Source organism: Danio rerio, chromosome 11 (genome assembly GCF_052040795.2).
Source record: "Danio rerio strain M-AB ecotype USA chromosome 11, GRCz13ab, whole genome shotgun sequence".
Taxonomy (NCBI): domain Eukaryota; kingdom Metazoa; phylum Chordata; class Actinopteri; order Cypriniformes; family Danionidae; genus Danio; species Danio rerio.
In genome coordinates, this window is record NC_141031.1 from 45,669,332 (window position 1) to 45,689,698 (window position 20,367).

The 20,367-nt window shown below is 36.6% G+C and overlaps 1 protein-coding gene across 2 annotated transcripts in view; it reads left to right on the forward strand.

Moving 5' to 3' along the window:
- The window catches only part of il17rd (interleukin 17 receptor D), an 83,846-nt gene that overhangs the window by 45,595 nt on the left and 17,884 nt on the right, over positions 1–20,367 (forward strand). Inside the window, 2 exon segments of one of the 2 annotated variants that reach the window (NM_153660.4) lie at positions 4,035–4,101; positions 10,457–10,582. In NM_153660.4, the coding sequence (NP_705946.4) occupies positions 4,035–4,101; positions 10,457–10,582 (193 nt within the window). 2 annotated transcript variants of the gene reach the window in all.

Consider the following 20,367-nt stretch of genomic DNA (forward strand, 5'->3'; position numbering starts at 1 on the left):
ATGCAATTCAAAAGCATAAATAAATTTTAAAAAATCACAAAATGCATAACTTGTGTATATTTATGGACTTTTTTTTGTTTTTATTGTTTATTTATGTATACAGAGACAATGTACAGCATGCCATGTTGTGCCAGAGTTGTAGTCTGTATTATTTTACAGTATGCAGAGAAATAGTTTCACAATTCATCCTCCAATCACATTCACACTGAAGCTGTCAGTTGTGTTTATCTGTGGTTTTGCGGTTTCCAGTTGAGCATTTGGAGGAAAGCTGTGGTTGATTTATGTGTTTGGAGAAAGAAACGGGTTGTATGGGGAGTAGAGATGCTCCAAACGGGATACAAACAGATCAGCGTTGAGAATCACTTTCCCAGAGCGAAGCAAACAGGTGCATGGCGTTTCCATCCAGAGATTCAGAGATTTATTTGTTTTGTTTTGACCTTTTTTTCCTTATACGGGATATAAATAGGTATAAGGTAATCGGCTAGTTTTGTTTTTTACACAAAAAGTGTAGTTTTAGTTTAGATTAGTAGATTGTCAATTTCACAATTAATTATACAAAAACAAATAAGACATTTACATTTATTTTCTTATTTTAGCAGATGCTTTTATTCAAAGCAACGTTCAGGTGAGGATAAAAGAAACACTTCAAATCATGAGATAGTTATTTTTATTTGTTTATTAATTTGTTTTATTTTTAATTTGATTTTTTTAGAGTTTTACTTTATTTATAATTTTTACATTTAATTACATTTTTTTCTAAGCTTTAAATTAAATATGAAACCTTTTATTTACAACTTTAAAATTACTGTTTAAAATTTCTGGCATATATTTTTTAAATTAAATAAAATTAAATTTTATAAACAATAAACTAAACAGGAATCAGCACTTATTTACAACTTTAAAATCAGTGTATATACAGGTACACTCTCTGGCCACTTTATTAGGTACACCTTACTAGTAGCGGGTTAGACCACTTTTGCCTTCAGAACTGCCTTAAATCCTTCTTGGCATAGATTCAACAAGATACTGGAAATATTCCTCAGAGATTTTGCTCCATATTGACACGATAGCATCACACAGTAGCTACAGATTGGTCGGCTGCACATCCATTATGCCAATCTCCCGTTCCATCACATCCCAAAGGTGCTCTATTGGATTGAAATCTGGTCACTGTGGAGGCCATTTGAGTACTGTGAACTCGTTGGCATGTTTAAGAAACTAGTCTGAGATGATTCAGGCTTTGACATGGTGCTTTATCCTGCTGGAAGTAGCCATCACTGGAAGATCCATAAAGGGATGGACATGGTCAGCAGCAATACTCAGTTAGGCAAAGGTAGGTGAAAATCCCAGTAGATCAGCAGTTTCTGAAATACTCAGACCAGCCCGTCTGGCAACAACAACCCTGCCACATTCAAACTCATTTAAATCCATAAATGCATTGAGTTGCTGCCATGTGATTGGCTAATTAGAGCAGTTGGTCAGGTGTACCTAATAAAATGGCCGGTGAGTGTATATTCCCATTATAAATTTCAAAGAAACCACAAGAATTAAACATAATTAATGATGACAATCTGAAGTAAAAAAAAAAAACAAATTAAAATGTTAATCTTGAAAATCTAGAGTAAAAACACAATCATCAATCTCTAATAATCTTACAAATCTGAAGTAAAAAAACAAGAATTAAAATATTAATCTTGAAAATCTAGAGTAAAATGCATTGTAATTTGAAGTAAAATGATAATCGCCTACTTTGTCAGACAGTAAAGCCCATTTGAAGCATTTTCCCCAGCCCCGTATCTCATTATTGAGGTTTTGTTAACTCTGGTCTCCTGGGTGGGAGTGAATTGTGTCCCGTCCCGCCTTGTCAAACAACTTCCTTTATTCCAGATAACACAAGGAAGATGATAAGATCTGTGAAAAGCACAAGAGCGAACAAGGCCTCTTTAGTGTCGCTCCACGCTTCATCCGTGACTCTCCTCTTGAAATATGCATCGCTTTATTCCATAATCCTCATTTTATGTGTCTTCCTTATTGTTTTTGCACATCCGCCCTGATCTGGCATGCAGATTATAGAGCTCGAGAGTCTCGTGTGGAGTCGTGTCTGCTTCTGGCACGCAAACGCAGTTGTTTTGACTTCTTCTGATTCACCTTGAAGCACTGATCTAGAGTCAGTCAAAGCCAGACATTACTGAATATCACCCGAGTTCACAGTGTGGAGATGAAATCATGACATTAATTACTTAGCAATGAAAAGTAAAGCATGTGAAATTGATGCAGTAAATATATTTGCATATAAAATGTGCTAAACATATTGAATATTCATTACTAAGAAATGGAAAGTAATGCATGTGACAATGATGCAGTAAAACTATTTGCATGTGAAATGTGCTTATAGGCTGTAAAACATTTTGAACATTAATTATTAGGAAATGGAAAGTAATGTATGTGACGTTGATGGTGAAAATAATTTTTAATGTAAAATGTGCTTACAATAGACTGTAAAACATTATAGAACAATAATTACTAAAAAAATGTAAAGTAATGCATGTAAAAATTGTACTCTGTACATTGAAAAATAAATAACTTGAATAATTTCACTCAAACATTCATTCCTCATTCATTTTCTTTTCGGCTTAGTCCCTTTATTTCACTCAGACTTTGAGGTCTGTTACTACTACATAGTTTAATAAATTATTGTGACTTAGAAATTCTAAAATGCTGATTAGATTAAAATTTTAAGCTGCAAAAATAATTTTATTAAGTTTTCAAAGAAGGAAAATATTGACAATTACATCAATTTAAAAATGCGGCTATTTTAAAGGTAAATGTATGTCAATTACTTTAAAACAGTATTTAACTTTTCATTATATAGGTTTTTCAGCCTGTATGTTTTGTTAACAATTCATAAATAAATAAATAAAAAAAATAATAATTTAACTTGTAGCAAGAAGAATTGCGTTGATAACTCACTTTTTCCACACTAATTGAGTTGTTTTGTATTTTTGAGTCCACACATTGATGTTTTTTGATTATTTTTTATACTGATAATATAGGACCGTACATGTTTTTATTTTGAAAAACAATAAAAACCTGTGGTTTAATACAAATCAAAAATTACCGTAAAACAAAAATGTTGTTGTTAAATGTGTTTCTTACAAGCATGAACAGTAAATTTGAACAAAAAACAAACAAAACAAACAAAAAATTTAACAATTTCGGATACTTAATTGATTTGAGGTTCTAAATTTGAAAACGTGCATGTAATTAAGTACATAACACTGGATTTGTGTTAAATTTTGATTAAAAAAAAAAAAAAAAGTGAAAACTTATTTTTGGAGTACTCGACCTAAAAATTTGAGGTTTTTGCTATGTAAAAATGCCTCTGATTGAAGAGGAAAAGATTTGGCTAGCATGATAAAGTTTGTTGTCTGAACTTCATTTTGTTAGATGTTGTCGTAACTTGAATGGATTAATGCAAACTTGCATAAATTTTTTTTTGTTTTGTATTACAATATTTTTTAGAGTGTAGGACAAATAATTACAAGCAAATGGTAAATAACACATTGATTTAAATAGCATTATGATCACTTAAATATTGATTTTATCAGCATTTATTTTTGTTAAATTGTATTTGGAAGTTTGAGAACACATTTTCTACTTTTGCATGCAAACACATTTGTTTTCACTTCTTCAGATTCACCTTAAAGTGCTGATCTCAGGTCAGTGTAAACCCTCCATTATCTCACCTGAGTTTATCGCGTGTATAAACGGCTGTTTCTGGGCCGTCCTGTGTTTGACAGAAGGCTTGTATTTGTTTTTTGGCAGCGCCGTGTGTGTGTTTTGAGTCGGATAATTGTGGGATTGTGTGCTGCTGCTGTCACCACATGAAGTGCTGCCGGTTTTCCAGCACATTCCTGTTACACAAGTTGCTGTTTGTCTCTCAGATTACAGTGAACTTCAGATGTTTCGTGCAGTGAAGTGGAAATGAAGGCTGTGTTATTTTTCTGATCTGTTTCCTGTTCTCTCTGTTTCAGCAGGGAACACAGACGTCCAGCATGGATGAGGGCGCTCGCAAACTCGGAGTCACATTTCGATATGACAGTAAGAAAAATTCACATTATATATTAACAAAAGTATAAACACTACACTGTAAAGATGCTGGGTTCCACAATCCCTATTTTGCATTATAAAAGGTCATATTTTGGTTTTAGGGGTCTCCAACAACATGCTGATATGCATGCAAGGTCAAAAAACACTTTCATTGTCTTATAATATGTGTTTATTTTCACCTAATTATCCCAGCGACTCCCATATGATCCGTTTAGCGATTCATTTGTTCCCAAACCCCTCCTTAGCATGAAGCTAATCTGCTCTGATTGGTCCGATGACCCAGGCTGTTGTGATTGATTGCCTGCGTTCAGCACGAGACTTTCCTCCAATTTTCCTGGAAAAAAAACTTATAGGCCTGTGTTGTAAGTGACTATGTCTTGTTTGTAAGTGCCAGACCATATATTAGGGCTTATTTAGTTTGATTGAATGGCACTAGAGTTCGTTTCCCCTTTTGGTGCGGTTCGTTTGGGCAGGTGAGAATGCAGCAATCGTACTCGAGTGCACACCAAAAGCGGACCAAATAAGCGTATCGAGACCTGCTTGAAGAGGTGGTCTCGGTACGCTTATAAACGAACCCTGGAGCGGTTCGTTTGTGGTGTGAATATGATCCGTACTAAAACAGACCCAACCGCATAAAGTACTGCGCCTTTTGGACTAATTCAGCTGCCGTAGGCCGATGGGCTGTGCATTATGGGATATGGAGGAAAATATTTGTTGACAGCGCTTTACCAACAGAGAGAGAGAGAGGGGAAAACATTACCTGATGGCTCGTTGGTAATATTTCCGCAAGATGACCATGTCGCAGTTTAGCTAAATTAATTCACGGCTCCTCCTGAAGTGACGTGTGATGCATTAAACACTGTTTTCCAGCCGCAGCCGCGCTTCATTCTCGAAATGTATAGTTTGTCTAAAGCAGGCATACAATTAGCCAGCGCAGTCATCCCTCCAGAGTTAAAACGACATTTTGTGTCTGCTGGTTTTGTTTACCTGCGGGAGTTCATTGGCATTTTCCCGCACGTGAATTCTGACCAATCAATAAGCAGTTTAGGAAATATGTTCAACAACATCTGGCCAATGAGAGATGTGGATTTTGTCAGATGACTGCATTTTGGTTCGTTTCAACTGGTTCGGACCAAAGCCAGCAGTGTGGTGTGAAAACGACCCAAAGACTGCAGAAGATGCAACAATGTATCATTTACTGCCCTTGGTGCGGACCAAATGAAGCAAACTACAGATGTGAACCAAGTGTGCCGCAAGCCTGCGTTTGAGTGAGGGTCTCGGCGGTTAGATCGCCCCCTGGGGGCTGGCTGCAGTACAAGTCATAAAGCCCGCCTCCTCCGTGTTAATGAAGGAGACTTGAGCCCAAATAAAAAAAATTATTACACTTGCAATAAAATTTCCCGAAAGATGGTTCTGGTCGATTAAGGCACTGGTTATTGAGCTGAAATAGGTGCAGATCTTCATTTTTGTAAACAGTTTGTTTTTAGCAGTAATTTAATGCTGGGCGTGTCATCGTGATTGACAGCTGTGATTGACAGTTTCTCAAAGCAGCGTGTCTGAGCTTCGGCAGGAGACTGAAGTAGACTGAAATGTTATTATTCGATTTCTGTGTTATTTTACCATGACAATATGAGTTCAGCAGTAAACTATAGTTTCTGACATACATGATCCTGGTGGAGCACTGTTTATTCGCTAAGTTCAGGGCTTTTTTTCGGGCTTTATTAGTTTGCTGATACACGCCTAGCCACCCAGATAGCAAAACACAGTTCCGGCTAGATTCTCGCCTGCTGGAGACTTATCTCTTAGAGCTCAGACTGACTACCTCTGCTGGACCTACTCCGGGTGCCTGGACTCACTACCCAATTCCAGCCCGAGTCAATCGAGCCAGATGCGGCGGCCGAGCGAGCAGGCGCTGTCGCATGCGAGCCGGAATCAGTCCGCGACGCCGCGAGTAAGTTATGCGCTGCGGCCCGGAGCTGGTGCGATTGAATATATAAAACCCTCATATTTGTTAACGTTATTACATCCATTTGTGTTGATATGACAGCAAACGCATGCTGAGAAGTTCGGGGGGCGTAGTTGATTTTACATAAAGCGTTTGGTTGGAAGCTCGACTCCGTTAATTTTCGCGGCTCCTCCTCTGGCTCCATCAGACAGTCCTTCTGCGCATGTCTGGCTCCAATTTCAGCAGTCTTTTGCGACAGTTTGTGCCCGTCAAGCAGGCGTTTTGCCCTCAAGGCGTTCAATGGGAAAAAGGGCTGTCGCGTCGTCCATATTTTTTACAGTCATTGATATGAACGCAACCTAAGACTGCTATTAGCTAAAACCTCACCACAGACTACACATTGCGGATTTGGATTTTATGCATCTCCAATCCATGTAAACCTGAAACTAATGGAACTGTCGCTATATTTGCGTTTCTTACTTGACACTTTCTCACTCCCTGAACTCTCAGAAATAACGGTACACAAACTGTCACTGGGGTGGTGCCTTTTCAAAAGATATACATTTGCACCTAAAAGGTCCATATTAATACCTCAAGGGTACATATTAGTACCTTAAAAGTACAAAAGTGTTAATTTTTAGGTACTAATATATGAAGAGTTTAGATGCAAAAACCTCTACCACTGGGCCACCGTGTCGCCTTTTCCCATCTTAATGCCCTATAATAATAATAATAACCTTCATTTAAACAGGTAAGTCAATTGAGAACCAGTTCTCATTTACAATGACGACCTGGCCAAGAGGCAACATGAAAAGCAGATGCAGTACAAAGCACTAGGGACACAATACAATAACAACACAAATGCAGATAATAGCATATAAAACCAACAACAACAAAAAAAAACTAAAAGAATGAATGCAATGGAGCTACTAAATTGTGTACCAGTCAAACGTAGTGCATTTGCGCATTAAGTATGTTAGATGATTTATTTATTTATCATTTATTTTACCAGGATAGTGGTTTCACCAAAATTACAGCACAAAAATTAACCATTGTGTGCTGTTTGAGATGTTTTCTCCACTCTGGGGTGATTTTGAGTCTAAGTTTGGCCACAGCATTCTCTCTGTTTCAGCAAATGCAGTGATGTTTGTGTGGCAAATCTTATTTTGACACGTGTTTTGGGAAAACGCTTTGAAATATTTTAAAAGCTTAATAACACACTCAGGGAAAATTGACTACCTCTTTGTTATGTCGGTGGCTGTTTTTGCCCTATTGACTTCCATTATAATCCATGGTTTCCGCTACATTCATTCTTCCATGGTGCGGCGCCACACCAAAATTCATCCTGCCACGGCTACATCACAGCTTCTTATTAATTCAGAACATTCATTCATTGTTGTTTTTAATAGACGGTTATAATCACACCAAAACACATTAAAAGGAAAGTGAATTATAACAGCGCAAACTTTTCTGTGACGGTAGTAGGGCTGTGCGCTATTTGTTTAACTTTTTAATGTGACATGCTGACAGACTGACTGACTTACTGACAGGTGCGCGATGCGTGAGGTCAGCAAACACGACGTAGCTTTCAGTTATGATGAACACAGTTTCCACAACAATACTTTATTTATAGATAAAGATCTGTGATTCTGCATACAAAGACTTTAATGTTATCTTGCTGGAGTTTACTGCCGTTTCACTTTACTCCAGGATGCATTAATACCGTTCTGTAGGGCTATTGGAGACATTCATAAATAATTCTAGCAAATATAATAAATGTTGGAGACATACTCACAACTTAAATGCACTTAATCGCACTTCAGCAGTGTTTGTTTAAGGGCGTGCAAGAAGTTTTGTGCACGAGCAAAGGAAATCAACGCTCAAGCAGAGATTGGCATGCTCGTATTAACGTTACTTAAATGCGATCCCAACATGTAATACTGCGCTCACCACATTTCTCCATTTGTCATTGAAATAACGGCACATGTAGTTGGTAGATTTGTGTAAAAGACCTGCCGCCACAGCTGGAAAAAATCCTAGAGGAAACACTGGTGTAGGTTCAGTAATATTACTTTTATGCCAAAGAATAAGTCCTTTTCCTGGTCTTTAAAGTGAAATATCTCAACATAATCAAAGGAGGCTGAGAAAAATGGTCATTTTTTTAATGGAAATTTTAGATGGCACTTAGAGGTTTTTGCATCTGAACTCTTCATATACTTTTAAGGGACCAATATGGACCCTTTAAGTACAAATGAAAAGGTACCACCCCAGTGACAGCTTGTGTACCCTTATTTCTGAGAGTGTAGCATAGGTCTTATTCTCTTCATCAGTACATCTCTGCTGGATTTATCTGTTCCCGCCAATGCCTCTTCACCTTGTTCGTTATCCTCTAAGTTCATATATTCAAGGCCGCTGCACATCTCTATAGAAGAGGCCGATGTAGATGGTTCATCACTACTGTTACTTGACTTCTTTAAAGTGCCAGTTTTTTAACATGGTGTCCATTTTGATGAATATAGTTTTTCTATCTCGCAGTGAATTTCTTTTCTCTAAAATATGGCATGTTTACCCAAGATACATGCATTAAAGTAATAAAAGATCAAATTTTCCGCCATTACAAACGTTCTTTTGTGCACCCCTGGTGGTCAGACTGCGCACCCCAACAATCTGAAAAAAAATATTGCTAATAATACTGACCTTAAAATGGTTTAGAAAACAACAAAAGCAGTATTTAAAAAGATTTGAAACCCATTTTTTAATTACATTAAAACAGTACCACTTGATTTGATTTGACAATTTTTTTACACGAGTTTATACTGTATCTTCTCCCTTTTTATTTATTTATTTTTATTTTACTTATTTATTTTATATACCGTGTATGTTTTAATTTAGTTTGTTTGCTGCTTTGTTTTGATGTCCTGTGTTGTTAATTCTTGAAAAAGCTAAATAAAAATATATATTAAAAAAAACAACAAAAGCTGCTTTTATTCTAGCTGAAAAAAAAAAAGACTTTCTCCAAAAGAAAAAAATATTATAGGGAATACTGTAAGAAATTCCTTGCTTTGTTAAACTCCATTTGGGAAATATTTAAAAAGGTGGACACCGGAGGGCGAAAAATTTTGGCTTCAACTGTATATATAATGCTGTGTTCACACCAGACGTGGAACACGCGGATAAATCGCGCTATTCGCGCGTAAATAGCCGCGTGAACATTTGAGTTTACTCGCTTCATTTGCGCGTCAAACCCCGCTTCATTCGCGTGTCAAATTCACATCAGAACAGATGCGGATTCGCGTGATGGGCAGGGCTTCTGTCTGCCCGAAGACTCTAGCTTCATAGCTAAATGGCTAACATGGATTTTATGAAGAAAATAACATTGTTTATGTGCTTTATGAAGACTGAAAAACAGCGTTGATTTGTTTAGGGTTGTGTCTGAGTCCACTACATTCTTTTAGAGGTGCATCCAGCTCTGTGAGCTCATAAACTCCTCCAGAAACTTAACCTGGATGACGGAGGCTTTCAGCGGTGCTTCTGACTGAGCCAAGCCGAGTTTGATAAACTGTTGTTGGTGAAGGCTGGATGATTTCCCTTGGAACACCGACAGGTTCTACGTCACAATCACGCCCCCACAAGAGCAAGCTTCTGATTGGTTAACGCGATGCGAATGTACGCTGAAGTTCAGATTTTCGAAATCGAGAAATTCGCGCAAAACGCTCGTTAAGCGCGTCAAACGCACAAAACGCTCAATTCGCCACGCGCCATTCGCGCAATTTGCGTCATTCGCGCTGTGCCATTCGCGCGTATCGCGTTGCAGGATGTCTATTCGCGCGTTTGCATTGACTTAACATGTAAATCACTCGCGCTGGATGCGCGTTCCGCGTCTGGTGTGAACGCAGCATAATGTAATGTCATTTATAATATGACCTGAACATATCCTTTGTGACATTCCCCCAAATTAATTCTCTTTTCTTGGCTTAATATAGTATTTATTCTCTTGTTAACGCCTGACGTCAGGATTCCTGAGCTCTTGACCGCCCCTCAAACCCCTGAAAAGTCAAGTTTCTCATCCTGTAGCTAATCCTGATTTCTCCACCACATTCAATCCCCATTGTGCGTGACCACAATCGCGAACGAGTCTTAAAGCCGTTCCTCGTTAGCATCACAATAAGAGCGACTAGGACACAAGCCACTGCTCCTCTTCCTATACCTGCTTATCTGTGTCCGCCGAGCAGAAAGAAACTGTGAGAGAAAGTAGGAAGGAAGAAAAGGGGGTTGGGAAATCGTGTTTCTTCGCATGGCTGCATATTTTCTCCTGCCGCTTGCCAAAGAATCTGTGCGATGTTCTCACAGGGAAACACTGTCTTTCTGTTTCACTCGTTTCTCTTTGTGCTTCCCAATTAGACTGCTCTGTGAACTGGAATCCGCTGGGGAAACACGCCATCCATGAAGTGAACAACATCAGCTTCAGTCATCTGTCCTGTGACAGCCAAGCAGCCGTGGTGGTCCATTGGATGGCCAGTCCTCTCGGTGGGTTTATTATTGATGTGTTGTTGGAGAAACCATAGTTGACTTCTGTCCCTGTGGAGTGAGTTTTGGATGGTGCTTTTTGTTTGTGCACTGGAAACCTGCTTGTCAAAATGATGTTCATTCAGGAGTTGCAATGTCACACATTTGAATTAAAGCAGTGTTTCTCAACCACGTTTTTGGAGGACCACCAACACTGCATGTTTTGGATGTCTCCTTTGTCTGTCACACTCATTTACAGGTCTTTCAGTCTCTGCAATGAGCTGTTGATCTGAAGCAGGTGTGTTTGTTTAAGGAGACATGGAAAATGTGCAGCGCTGGTGGGCCCCTAGGAACGTGGTTGAGAAACACAGAATTAAAGGGACATTTACTTATTTTAATGCATTAATGCAATCCATCCATCCATCCATCTTATTTATTTTTTTATTTTTTATGTATTTATTATTTTATTTTTTTATTTTCTTGCTTTTTTGTATATTTTAGAAGCATTTAGTCTTATTTTTTATATTTAAATTTTCTTTTTTCAAAACAGTTATGAACAAAACAAATTAACAAACACACAAAAAAAAAACATTTTAAAGGAAAATGGAAACAAAAAATACATACAAGTGTCAATGGTAACCAAATACAATCTTATTTACATTCGTATCTCTATCTATCTGTCTATCTATCTATCTGTCTATCTATCTATCTGTCTATCTGTATATCTATCTATCTGTCTATCTGTATATCTATCTATCTATCTATCTGTCTATCTGTCTATCTATCTATCTATCTATCTATCTATCTATCTATCTGTCTGTCTGTCTGTCTGTCTGTCTGTCTGTCTGTCTGTCTGTCTGTCTGTCTGTCTGTCTGTCTGTCTGTCTGCCTGCCTGCCTGCCTGCCTGCCTGCCTGCCTGCCTGCCTGCCTGCCTGCCTGCCTGCCTGCCTGCCTGCCTGCCTGTCTGCCTGTCTGCCTGTCTATCAGTTTTTTTTCTTAATTTTCTGTATATGCTAGAAGCATTTAGTCTGTTTATTTTGCACATCTTTTTTGGCTTTTATTAGCTGCATTTAATGTCATTTCTTTTTTTTTAGATTATAAATATGAACACACATATATACCATGTAATTGTTTGCCTTTTGCATAAATAGTTCAGCAAAAAATCTAAAGTTAAAATTACATTTATTTTTGCACAATTATGCTGCATTCAGTTTGTAAGATTAATTATTTAATTAATTAATTCATTCATTCATCCATTCATACATGCATACAGACATACAGACAGACAGATAGATGGATAGATGATAGATAATTCAACATTGCAGATCTTGCAATGTGACTGCAAATGTGATGCCCCCTTTGATTTATTTATTTATTTTTTTGACATTTAACAGAGCAAGGAAATGTTCACAGTATGTCTGATAATATTTTTTCTATTGAGAAAAGTCTTATTTGTTTTATTTCGGCTAGAATAAAAGCAGTTTTTTTTTTTTTTTATCATTTTAAGGTCAAAATTATTAGCCCCTTTAAGCAATTTTTTTGCCTAATTACTCTAACCTTCCTAGTTAACCTAATGAACCTAGTGAAGCCTTTAAATGTCAGTTTAAGTTGTATAGAAGTGTCTTGAAGAATATCTAGTCTAATATTATTTACTGTCATCATGGCAAAGATAAAATAAATCAGTTGAATCGGAAATGAGTTATTAACACAATGTTTAGAAATGTGTTGGAAAAATCTTCTCTCCGTTAAACAGAAATTGAGGGAAAAAAATAAACGGGGGCTAATAATTTAGGGGGCCTAATAATTCTGACTTCAACTGTATATATATTTGTATGTATGTAGCTTATATATAAAATAAATACAAATAGATATAAACGAAACAACTCTACATGTTGATTGTAAAGTACAGCTACAAATATTGGTATTAAAGTTTTAAATGTTGGTAAAAGTTTTGTTGGTCGGTTCTCTTCCCTCTGCTAAAATCAGTCTTCAGTGCAGCTCCAGGAGATGGGAGAGTTTGTGTCCCCAAACAGCCCTAAAGCAGAGGATTCAGACTGCGTGTCTGTGAATTCCATTAGCGTGCACGAACCCATAACAAAGAGCATTTTTAAAGTGCATGTGTGCTGCACGGGTGGTTGCACATGAGGGTGATTTATCTGGCTGCATCTCAGGGAACAGGAGCTCAAAGAAAGGCTCTTCAAAGAGAGCTCCTGCTCGTCCTGATCAAAGCTGCAGGTTGCCTCCTCCCCAGTGCATTATTCTTCAGCTCTGACAGTCCCACACATCCGTCCTGGACGGTCACGAATAACTTTCAGGCTGTGATTTTTGGTTCTGAAGGAGTAGGGCTGGATGATTTGCCAACTAATCTCATATCACGATTAGGGCTGTCTGAAGATTAATCGTAGAGCTGCACGATACATGGTTTCAGCATCGATATCGCAATGTGTGTGTCTGCAAAAGTCATATCGCAAGACATGCAATGTTGAGTTAGGATTATATACCATTTCAATGTGGTGATTTCCTGCTTATTATTAAACTACTACTTCATAACTGTAACGAGGCAATTCAATCATTACTAAATGTTATAACAGCAGTCATAACATTATCAATACATTTTTGGATTCTCGGAAGCTTTAGAAATTATTAAAAATATAAAACAGCAAATATGTTTTGGATCATTGTTATTGTTTACATCCCTATAGATATAGAATCGGTCTATAGTGGATGAGCACAACAGTTAAGTAAAAGTAAGCAAGTAAACGTTTATTTATCTAGCACATTTCACTGACATTAAGTGCTGTACAATAAAAAATAAAAATCGGGTTAAAAATCCATCACAGAAACCCCAATGTAAAACTAGCTTACTATACTGTTAATTAAAAGCTTGAACAAAAATATGTTTAAAAAAAAAAAAAAAAAAAAAAAAATATATATATATATATATATATATATATATATATATATATATATATATATATATATATATATATATATATATATATATATATATATATATATATATATATATATATATATATATATATATACATATATATACATATATACATACAGTTAAAGTCAGAATTATTAGCCCCCCTAAATTATTAGCACCCCTGTTTATTTTTTTTCCCCAATTTTTGTTTAACCCTTTCAGGCTCAAATTAATTTTTAGAAACAGGAAAAATCTGATATTTGGGGAAAATGATCATATGGCGTAAGCCTGACTTTTTTTTTTTAGAGAGACCTTCACATGCAAGGCGTTCTGGGATGTTGCAGATTTGCAACATTGGTTCAGTGTGGTAATTAGACACTGATGATATGAAAAATATTTTTTTTGTGTACAACTTTTCAAACAATGTAACAAATTGCTTTTTTTAGTGGCAGAATCAACAACAAAAACAATATGGGATCCAAATCCAATATCTCAGATCCTCATTGAGTAGGTCATGTTTCCAAGTCACTTTGTCATGTGGTACTCCAAGAAACTTTTTTTTTGTGTGTGTCATCTGGTGAGCAAGTGGGGAAACTGTTTGTTGCAAATGGACAACCAAGTCCTGCAGTGGTACTTCTGAGTAAAAAAACTGATAAAATATGTATCTGGAGTAATAAAGTAGTTAATTTTTAACTGTTGCAATTCTGCAACGCCTGCCTTGAAAGGGTTAATGGAGGGAAGATTGTTTCAGCACATTTCTAAGCGTAATAGTTTTAAAAACCTATTTGTAATAACTGATTTATTTTATCTTTGTCATGATGACAGTAAATAATATTTTACTTGATATTTTTCAAGACACTTCTATACAGCTTAAAGTGACATTTAAAGGCTTAACTAGGTTAATAAGGTGAACTAGGCAGGTTAGGGTAATTAGGCAAGTTATTCTACAGTATATCAATGGTTTGTTCTGTAGACTATCGAAGAAAAATTTGCTTAAAGGGGCTAATAATATTGTCCCAAAAATAGTTTTAAAAAAATTCTAAACTGCTTTTATTCTAGCCGAAATAAAACAAATTATCAGACATACTGTCAAAATTTCCTTGCTCTGTCAAACGTAATTTGGGAAATATTTAAAAAGAAAAAAAAAAATTAAAAGGGGGCTAATAATTCTGACTTCAACTATATATATATATATATATATATATATATATATATATATATATATATATATATATATATATATATATATATATATATATATATATATATATATATATATATATATATATATGCGCACACACACAGTGTTTCTTCTAGGGTTTTTACAGCTGTGGCGGCAGGTCTTTTTTTTTTTTTTACACAGATCTCCCAAACTACCAGTGTGTGAATGAGTGTGTATGCTTGTTTCCCAGTATTGGGTTGCAGATGGCAGGGTATCCACTGTGTAAAACATATACTGGAGTATTTGGTGGTTCATTCTGCTGTGTAAATCATAGACTATGCCAAAAGAGAATGAATTAATGCATAGTGAATGAATGAAAACAATGACCACTGTAGAGTTTCTGTACCTGAATGCTGTTTGACACTTTGGAAAACCATAAAGCTCTGTTTATTTGACTTTTTTCATTGCTCTGTTGTAATTTTTATGCTTGCAATTTCTTTTTTATTATTTTTGTACACGATTTACATCCTTACTAAATCCCCTCGATCAGTCTAAATGAATGATTTCTTTCTGCACTGCAAAAAATGCTTTTCTTACTTAGATTTTTGTCTTGTTTCTAGTCCAAATATCCACTAATTTTTAAATCAAGAAGCTTTTTCTAGACAAGCAAAACATATTGTCTTGTTTTAAGAAATAATATATAAGGAAAAAGTGAGTTTTTCCTTAAATCAAGAAAAATAATCTGCCAATGGGGTAAGCAAATACCCTTTTTTTTCGATTTATGATACGATTATTTTGCTTACCCCATTGGCAACATATGAGGAAACATCACGATGCTGTTATTAGTGTTTTTATTTGAATTATCCATAGTGATGTATGATATTGCGCTCATATAAATTCTGAAAAAGTATTACCATAAACCATGAGTCTCAAACTGGATTCCTGGAGCGCCGCAGCTCTGCATTGTTTAGCTTTACTCACCTCCAACTCACAGCTGCTTAATGATCTCTAGTAGTCTTGAATAACTTGATTTGCTGGATCAGCTGTGTTTGATCAGATTTGAAGCAAAACTGCAGAGCTGCGGCCCTCTAGGAATCCAGTTTAAGACCCATGATATAAACGGTGTATTTTACAGCATCACAATATAAATGATAGAGCATAATATGACACGATAGACTTTTTATTTTGTCCGTACAATATATGTCATCATATTGCACAGCTTTATGGAATAGTGTGTCTGTCTGTGTGTCCATCTGTGTCTGTATGTCTGTCTGTATCTGTGCGTCTCTCTGTGTGTGTGTGTGTGTGTGTGTGTGTGTGTGTGTGTGTGTGTGTGTGTGTGTGTGAGCGCAGCAGAAAAACCCGGGGATGTCCCTTGCTTCCGTCTGCCAGGGCGCTCTTGAACTTGGTAATGCGATCTTTGCTCTGCAGAGCGGGACAATGCGGCCTGTTGTTTGCTGGAGGTTAATCCTTTTGACTGGGGCAGGACTTGACACGGCTCAGGTGTATATTAAAGAAACTCAAAGAAGAAAGCTTTGGGTGTGGGGCCTTTCCCCATGAGCTCAGCTTAAAGGGATAGCTCACATTAAAAATCATTAAACGGATGATTTTCTCACCCTCATGTGGTCTCAGAGATGTTTCATAAGATTCAAGAGGTGCTCTTTTTCATGCAAGGAAGTTCATTGTGGTCATTTTAAAGAGATAGTTCACCCAAATATGTAATTTCTGTCATTATTTACTCAACCTCCACTTATTCCAGGGTATCTGTGGGAACTTAATAAGTCTTAAAACATCTTAAATTTCAAAAACAACATTTAAGACCCTAAAAAGTCTTAAACTGGCTTAAATATTGTGCTGTAGGTCATTTTAAATAGGTATTAATTTCCCTATGTTTATGTTTAACATTTATTTATTAACTCTGTTTACTATGGGTAATTGTCTTCTTTACAGTATCATTTGATGGGTTTTTTAAGGTTTTATCTGGGCCATTAGTAAAAAGTAATAGAGTAAAAATGTATGATTTGCATGCATTTAATGGCTGTGACTGTGTGAGAATTTCAGAAGAGCTTAAAGCATTATTAAGGCACAAAAACTGTATAATTTGTCACTTTAATTAAAGTTAATTGGATAGAACTACTAATATGATGAAGACTAAAGTGTTATTTTACATTTTTTATGCAAATTCTTTACTCAAATGCTATTAATACTGTACAGCGCTGTTTAATTATCTTTTCTCAGATGTATTTATCAATGCTTGAAATTTGTATTTTTTAAGTGCAAATGATCCAGACCCCTGCACGTTCATCTCAATCAACCTAAAATAAGTAATTCTTTCTAAATTAAATTGTATTTATATCGCAAGAAAAACGAAATATCGCTATGTCAGATTTTTCCAATATCATCGCTGACTACGATTACATGGACATCAGTAATCGAATTATTTGCTTTAATCTAATTAAGAGAATTATAAGATTAAGGTGTTTACATGAGTGTTACTTTCATGATCCCGTTTTACATACTCTAGCACACAATTCGATTAACGTCATTGCGTCACCGCGATATCCGCATTTCCTCTGGAGTTTCATGCAATTTCGGGTGTTTCATTTTTAATTTGTCGACTGTAACTGCAGTTCGGCACTTTCCCTTTCATTCACGAAAATTTCATGCAAGCCCTCCGTGACAAACGAGATATTGGATGCAATGAACTGCTGGAAGAGTGTTGTTTCAATGGAAGTTCATACCGAATGCTGAATGGAAGGAAAAAACCTCCACATTTCACGATGCAGGTGTCTGTGGTCTAGGTGCAGAGAGTGTAAAACAGCCGTGCGTGCGTGTGTGTGTGTGGACTATCCTGTTACAAAATGCAGCGAAAAGTCCTACATGACGGTAATAATTCGATTAAGGTGTTTACATGTCTATGCTGCACTTCAATAATTGGACTAAAATCGGCATACTCAACGCTTTAATTTGATTTCTCTTCAGTTTGATTATGACCTTAATCTGAATAAAATAATAAAAAATATCTGTTTACATGTTTAACTCTTAATCCGAGTATTGTCTTAATCACATTAAAATCGAATTATTGGTGTCCATGTAAACGTAGTCAATGACCCAAAAAGTTTTTTAAGTGCTAACTAAATTTATTTGAATTGGGACAACATAAATGAATTGCATTGAACCCTGCATTTTTTTACAGCAAAGTTGCTTCAACCTGCCTAATCCATTAACTAATATTAATGATGTTAATCATTAATTACGGCCCCATTTACACTATTGCATTTTAGTTTTAAAATGTATACGTTTTGCTACGGTTACGTCGTCCATCCACACTATGCCAGAGTTTTCGAGCGCCGAAAATGAAGCTTTTTGAAAAACGGTGAAGAGGCAGTTTAGGGGAATTCTGAGACATCTTAAAGCGGAGGAGATTGATTGGGGCGTTTTCTCAATATTAGTGCACTGTTCAGACCCCACTGTGTTAAACTCTCCCACTCTATTTTTTTTCTTTTGTTATTAATTCTGGAGGACAAACTTGCAAATAACACAGTTTTCTCCAGTCTACCTCCGATAGGAGCACCTCCAATTCACCTCTGTTCAAAGTTTCTCTTCTTGCTTGCTTTTGCCATTGCTTTTTCGTTTGGTTTTGCCAAAGTAGAGTCAGGGAGGGGTTTGCACTCATGGACGTGCGCTCAGTTTCACTTTAATTCAGATGTACAAAGAGAATATGCGTGGGGTTCTGCGTACGCAGTGTTTCATACATCTGAATTTTTTTCTGCGTGCGCACATTCACAGCTTTGTCTGTACGCATGTTTTAGTATGAATTTGACGCAAGTCTTCGTACATGAGGCCGAAGATGACTTAAATATCACGTTTAACAAATATAGTGATTAGGGTTGTAACGGTATGAATTTTTTACGGTATGATAATCGTCTAAAACAATACCACGGTTTGACGGTTTCGCGGTATACGGTATGTTACAAATGTTACAAAATAATAGAACAGTGAAGCAAATTTTACTTTTTCCAAATAATATATTTTCAGTTACTATAAACAACACCACTTACAATGAACAAATAAAAAAATAAGAAAATAATAAATAATGTGTCAAAGTCCAAATAAAGTCCAAATAAACATGGTGCAAATCCTCAGTAAAAAAATAGATATAAATATTTACTATACTATAAATAGTTACATAACGAAACTAGATTCAATATGGATCATCCTTAGGTTTTATGTGCCAGCATGGATATGGTTGTCTGTGGATTTGGATATGGATGTCTGCAATGCAGACAAACAGCTGCACCTTCATTTGCGTCTTTTGAAAACAGCAAGAGCAGCAGTTCGTCTTTGCTGTGTCACTGTTTTGTCATGTTTCTGTGCTGCTGTGCATGCAAAAGTACTTAGTATGAGAATTATTTCATGCAAAACTTTTTTTTGTGTTTTATTTAGCCGCGCATAAATGCATGCCTATCTCTCATTCCGTGTTGTTTAAAAAGTTCATTGTTGGTCCACAAACAAAAGCGAAACCTATGCTTATTGGTTGTGATATAGCGAGTTTGAACCAATCTGGGCATGGAGGAGGGACAATGCATCAATGTATCATGTCTGCACTGAAAAAAATTATTCAAAGATGATTCCTTGGATTTACTAAATTTTTTTACGTTAAGTGGTTCTAAACAATTTATTTGTGTTGAATTTAAACAAACAAATTAAGTTGAACATTATTAAACTTAATTTGTTTGTTTAAATTCAACACAAATAAATTGTTTGCAACAATTCTGCATGCAACACTTTTTTCAGTGTGGTTTGTCCGGAGCCACAGTGACGAGCGTTTCTTTGTCAAATCAGCGTTGTCAAATTTTGATGACGTAACCGCACTGATTCCGGAGCCTCTGAAAGTCCGCGAATGTTATGTGATATGGCACTGGAAAGCTGAGATTCTCTTCTTTATGCCAATCTTTGAATTGTATGAATCGGATCAGCGGATCAAAAGTTATTAAACATTTAAGAGCAATACTTATTTTTCTCGGTCTCGGTCTTTAAGGGTTAAAACCGTTGATATGCAATTGTTCATGGTATGATAATCGTGCACGTTCAAATCGTGGTAGACCGTCATACCGGTATATTGTTACAACCCTAATAGTGATATTAGATCCAGGAGTAGATCCTCGATGAACCCGCACAGCTCTCATCGCTGCATTGCATGCCAGAGTGTGTTTGTGTGGTCACAAGATGTGTGTTTCCAGCAGTATAGTGTTGATGAAGATTTGTTCAGAAGCACTGGGTGAAGAATGCAGATCGTTTTCATTCTGAATAGCCGTTTTAAAACTAAAACGTATTCCTGTAAAGGGGCCCAAAGCAAGCATCTTCAAGTGACCAGTAAAAGCGAGTGCACAACCAGTTCCACCACTTTTTTTTTTCACCTTGGTCGGAGTGTTTGAAGGTTGTGTGATGGGCCGGCTCTCTCTTGATGCTATCTGTAGGCTAGCAGAGGTGTGGAGTTACACCCTGCACAAAGATGGATCTCTCTCTCCGACTGTTGCCCTTCGCCGTAACCCGAACCACAGGGAATGTGTGCTGTGCGGGAGCCTTTTCTTCTGCCCTCTTCCCTCTGCAACTGATAAGACACAAATCTAATTAAAAGGGAGGCTGGCTGGCACACTTTGAAGGGCACAGGAACGCCGGGCTGGCACACATGCTCCTGTCCTCTTTCT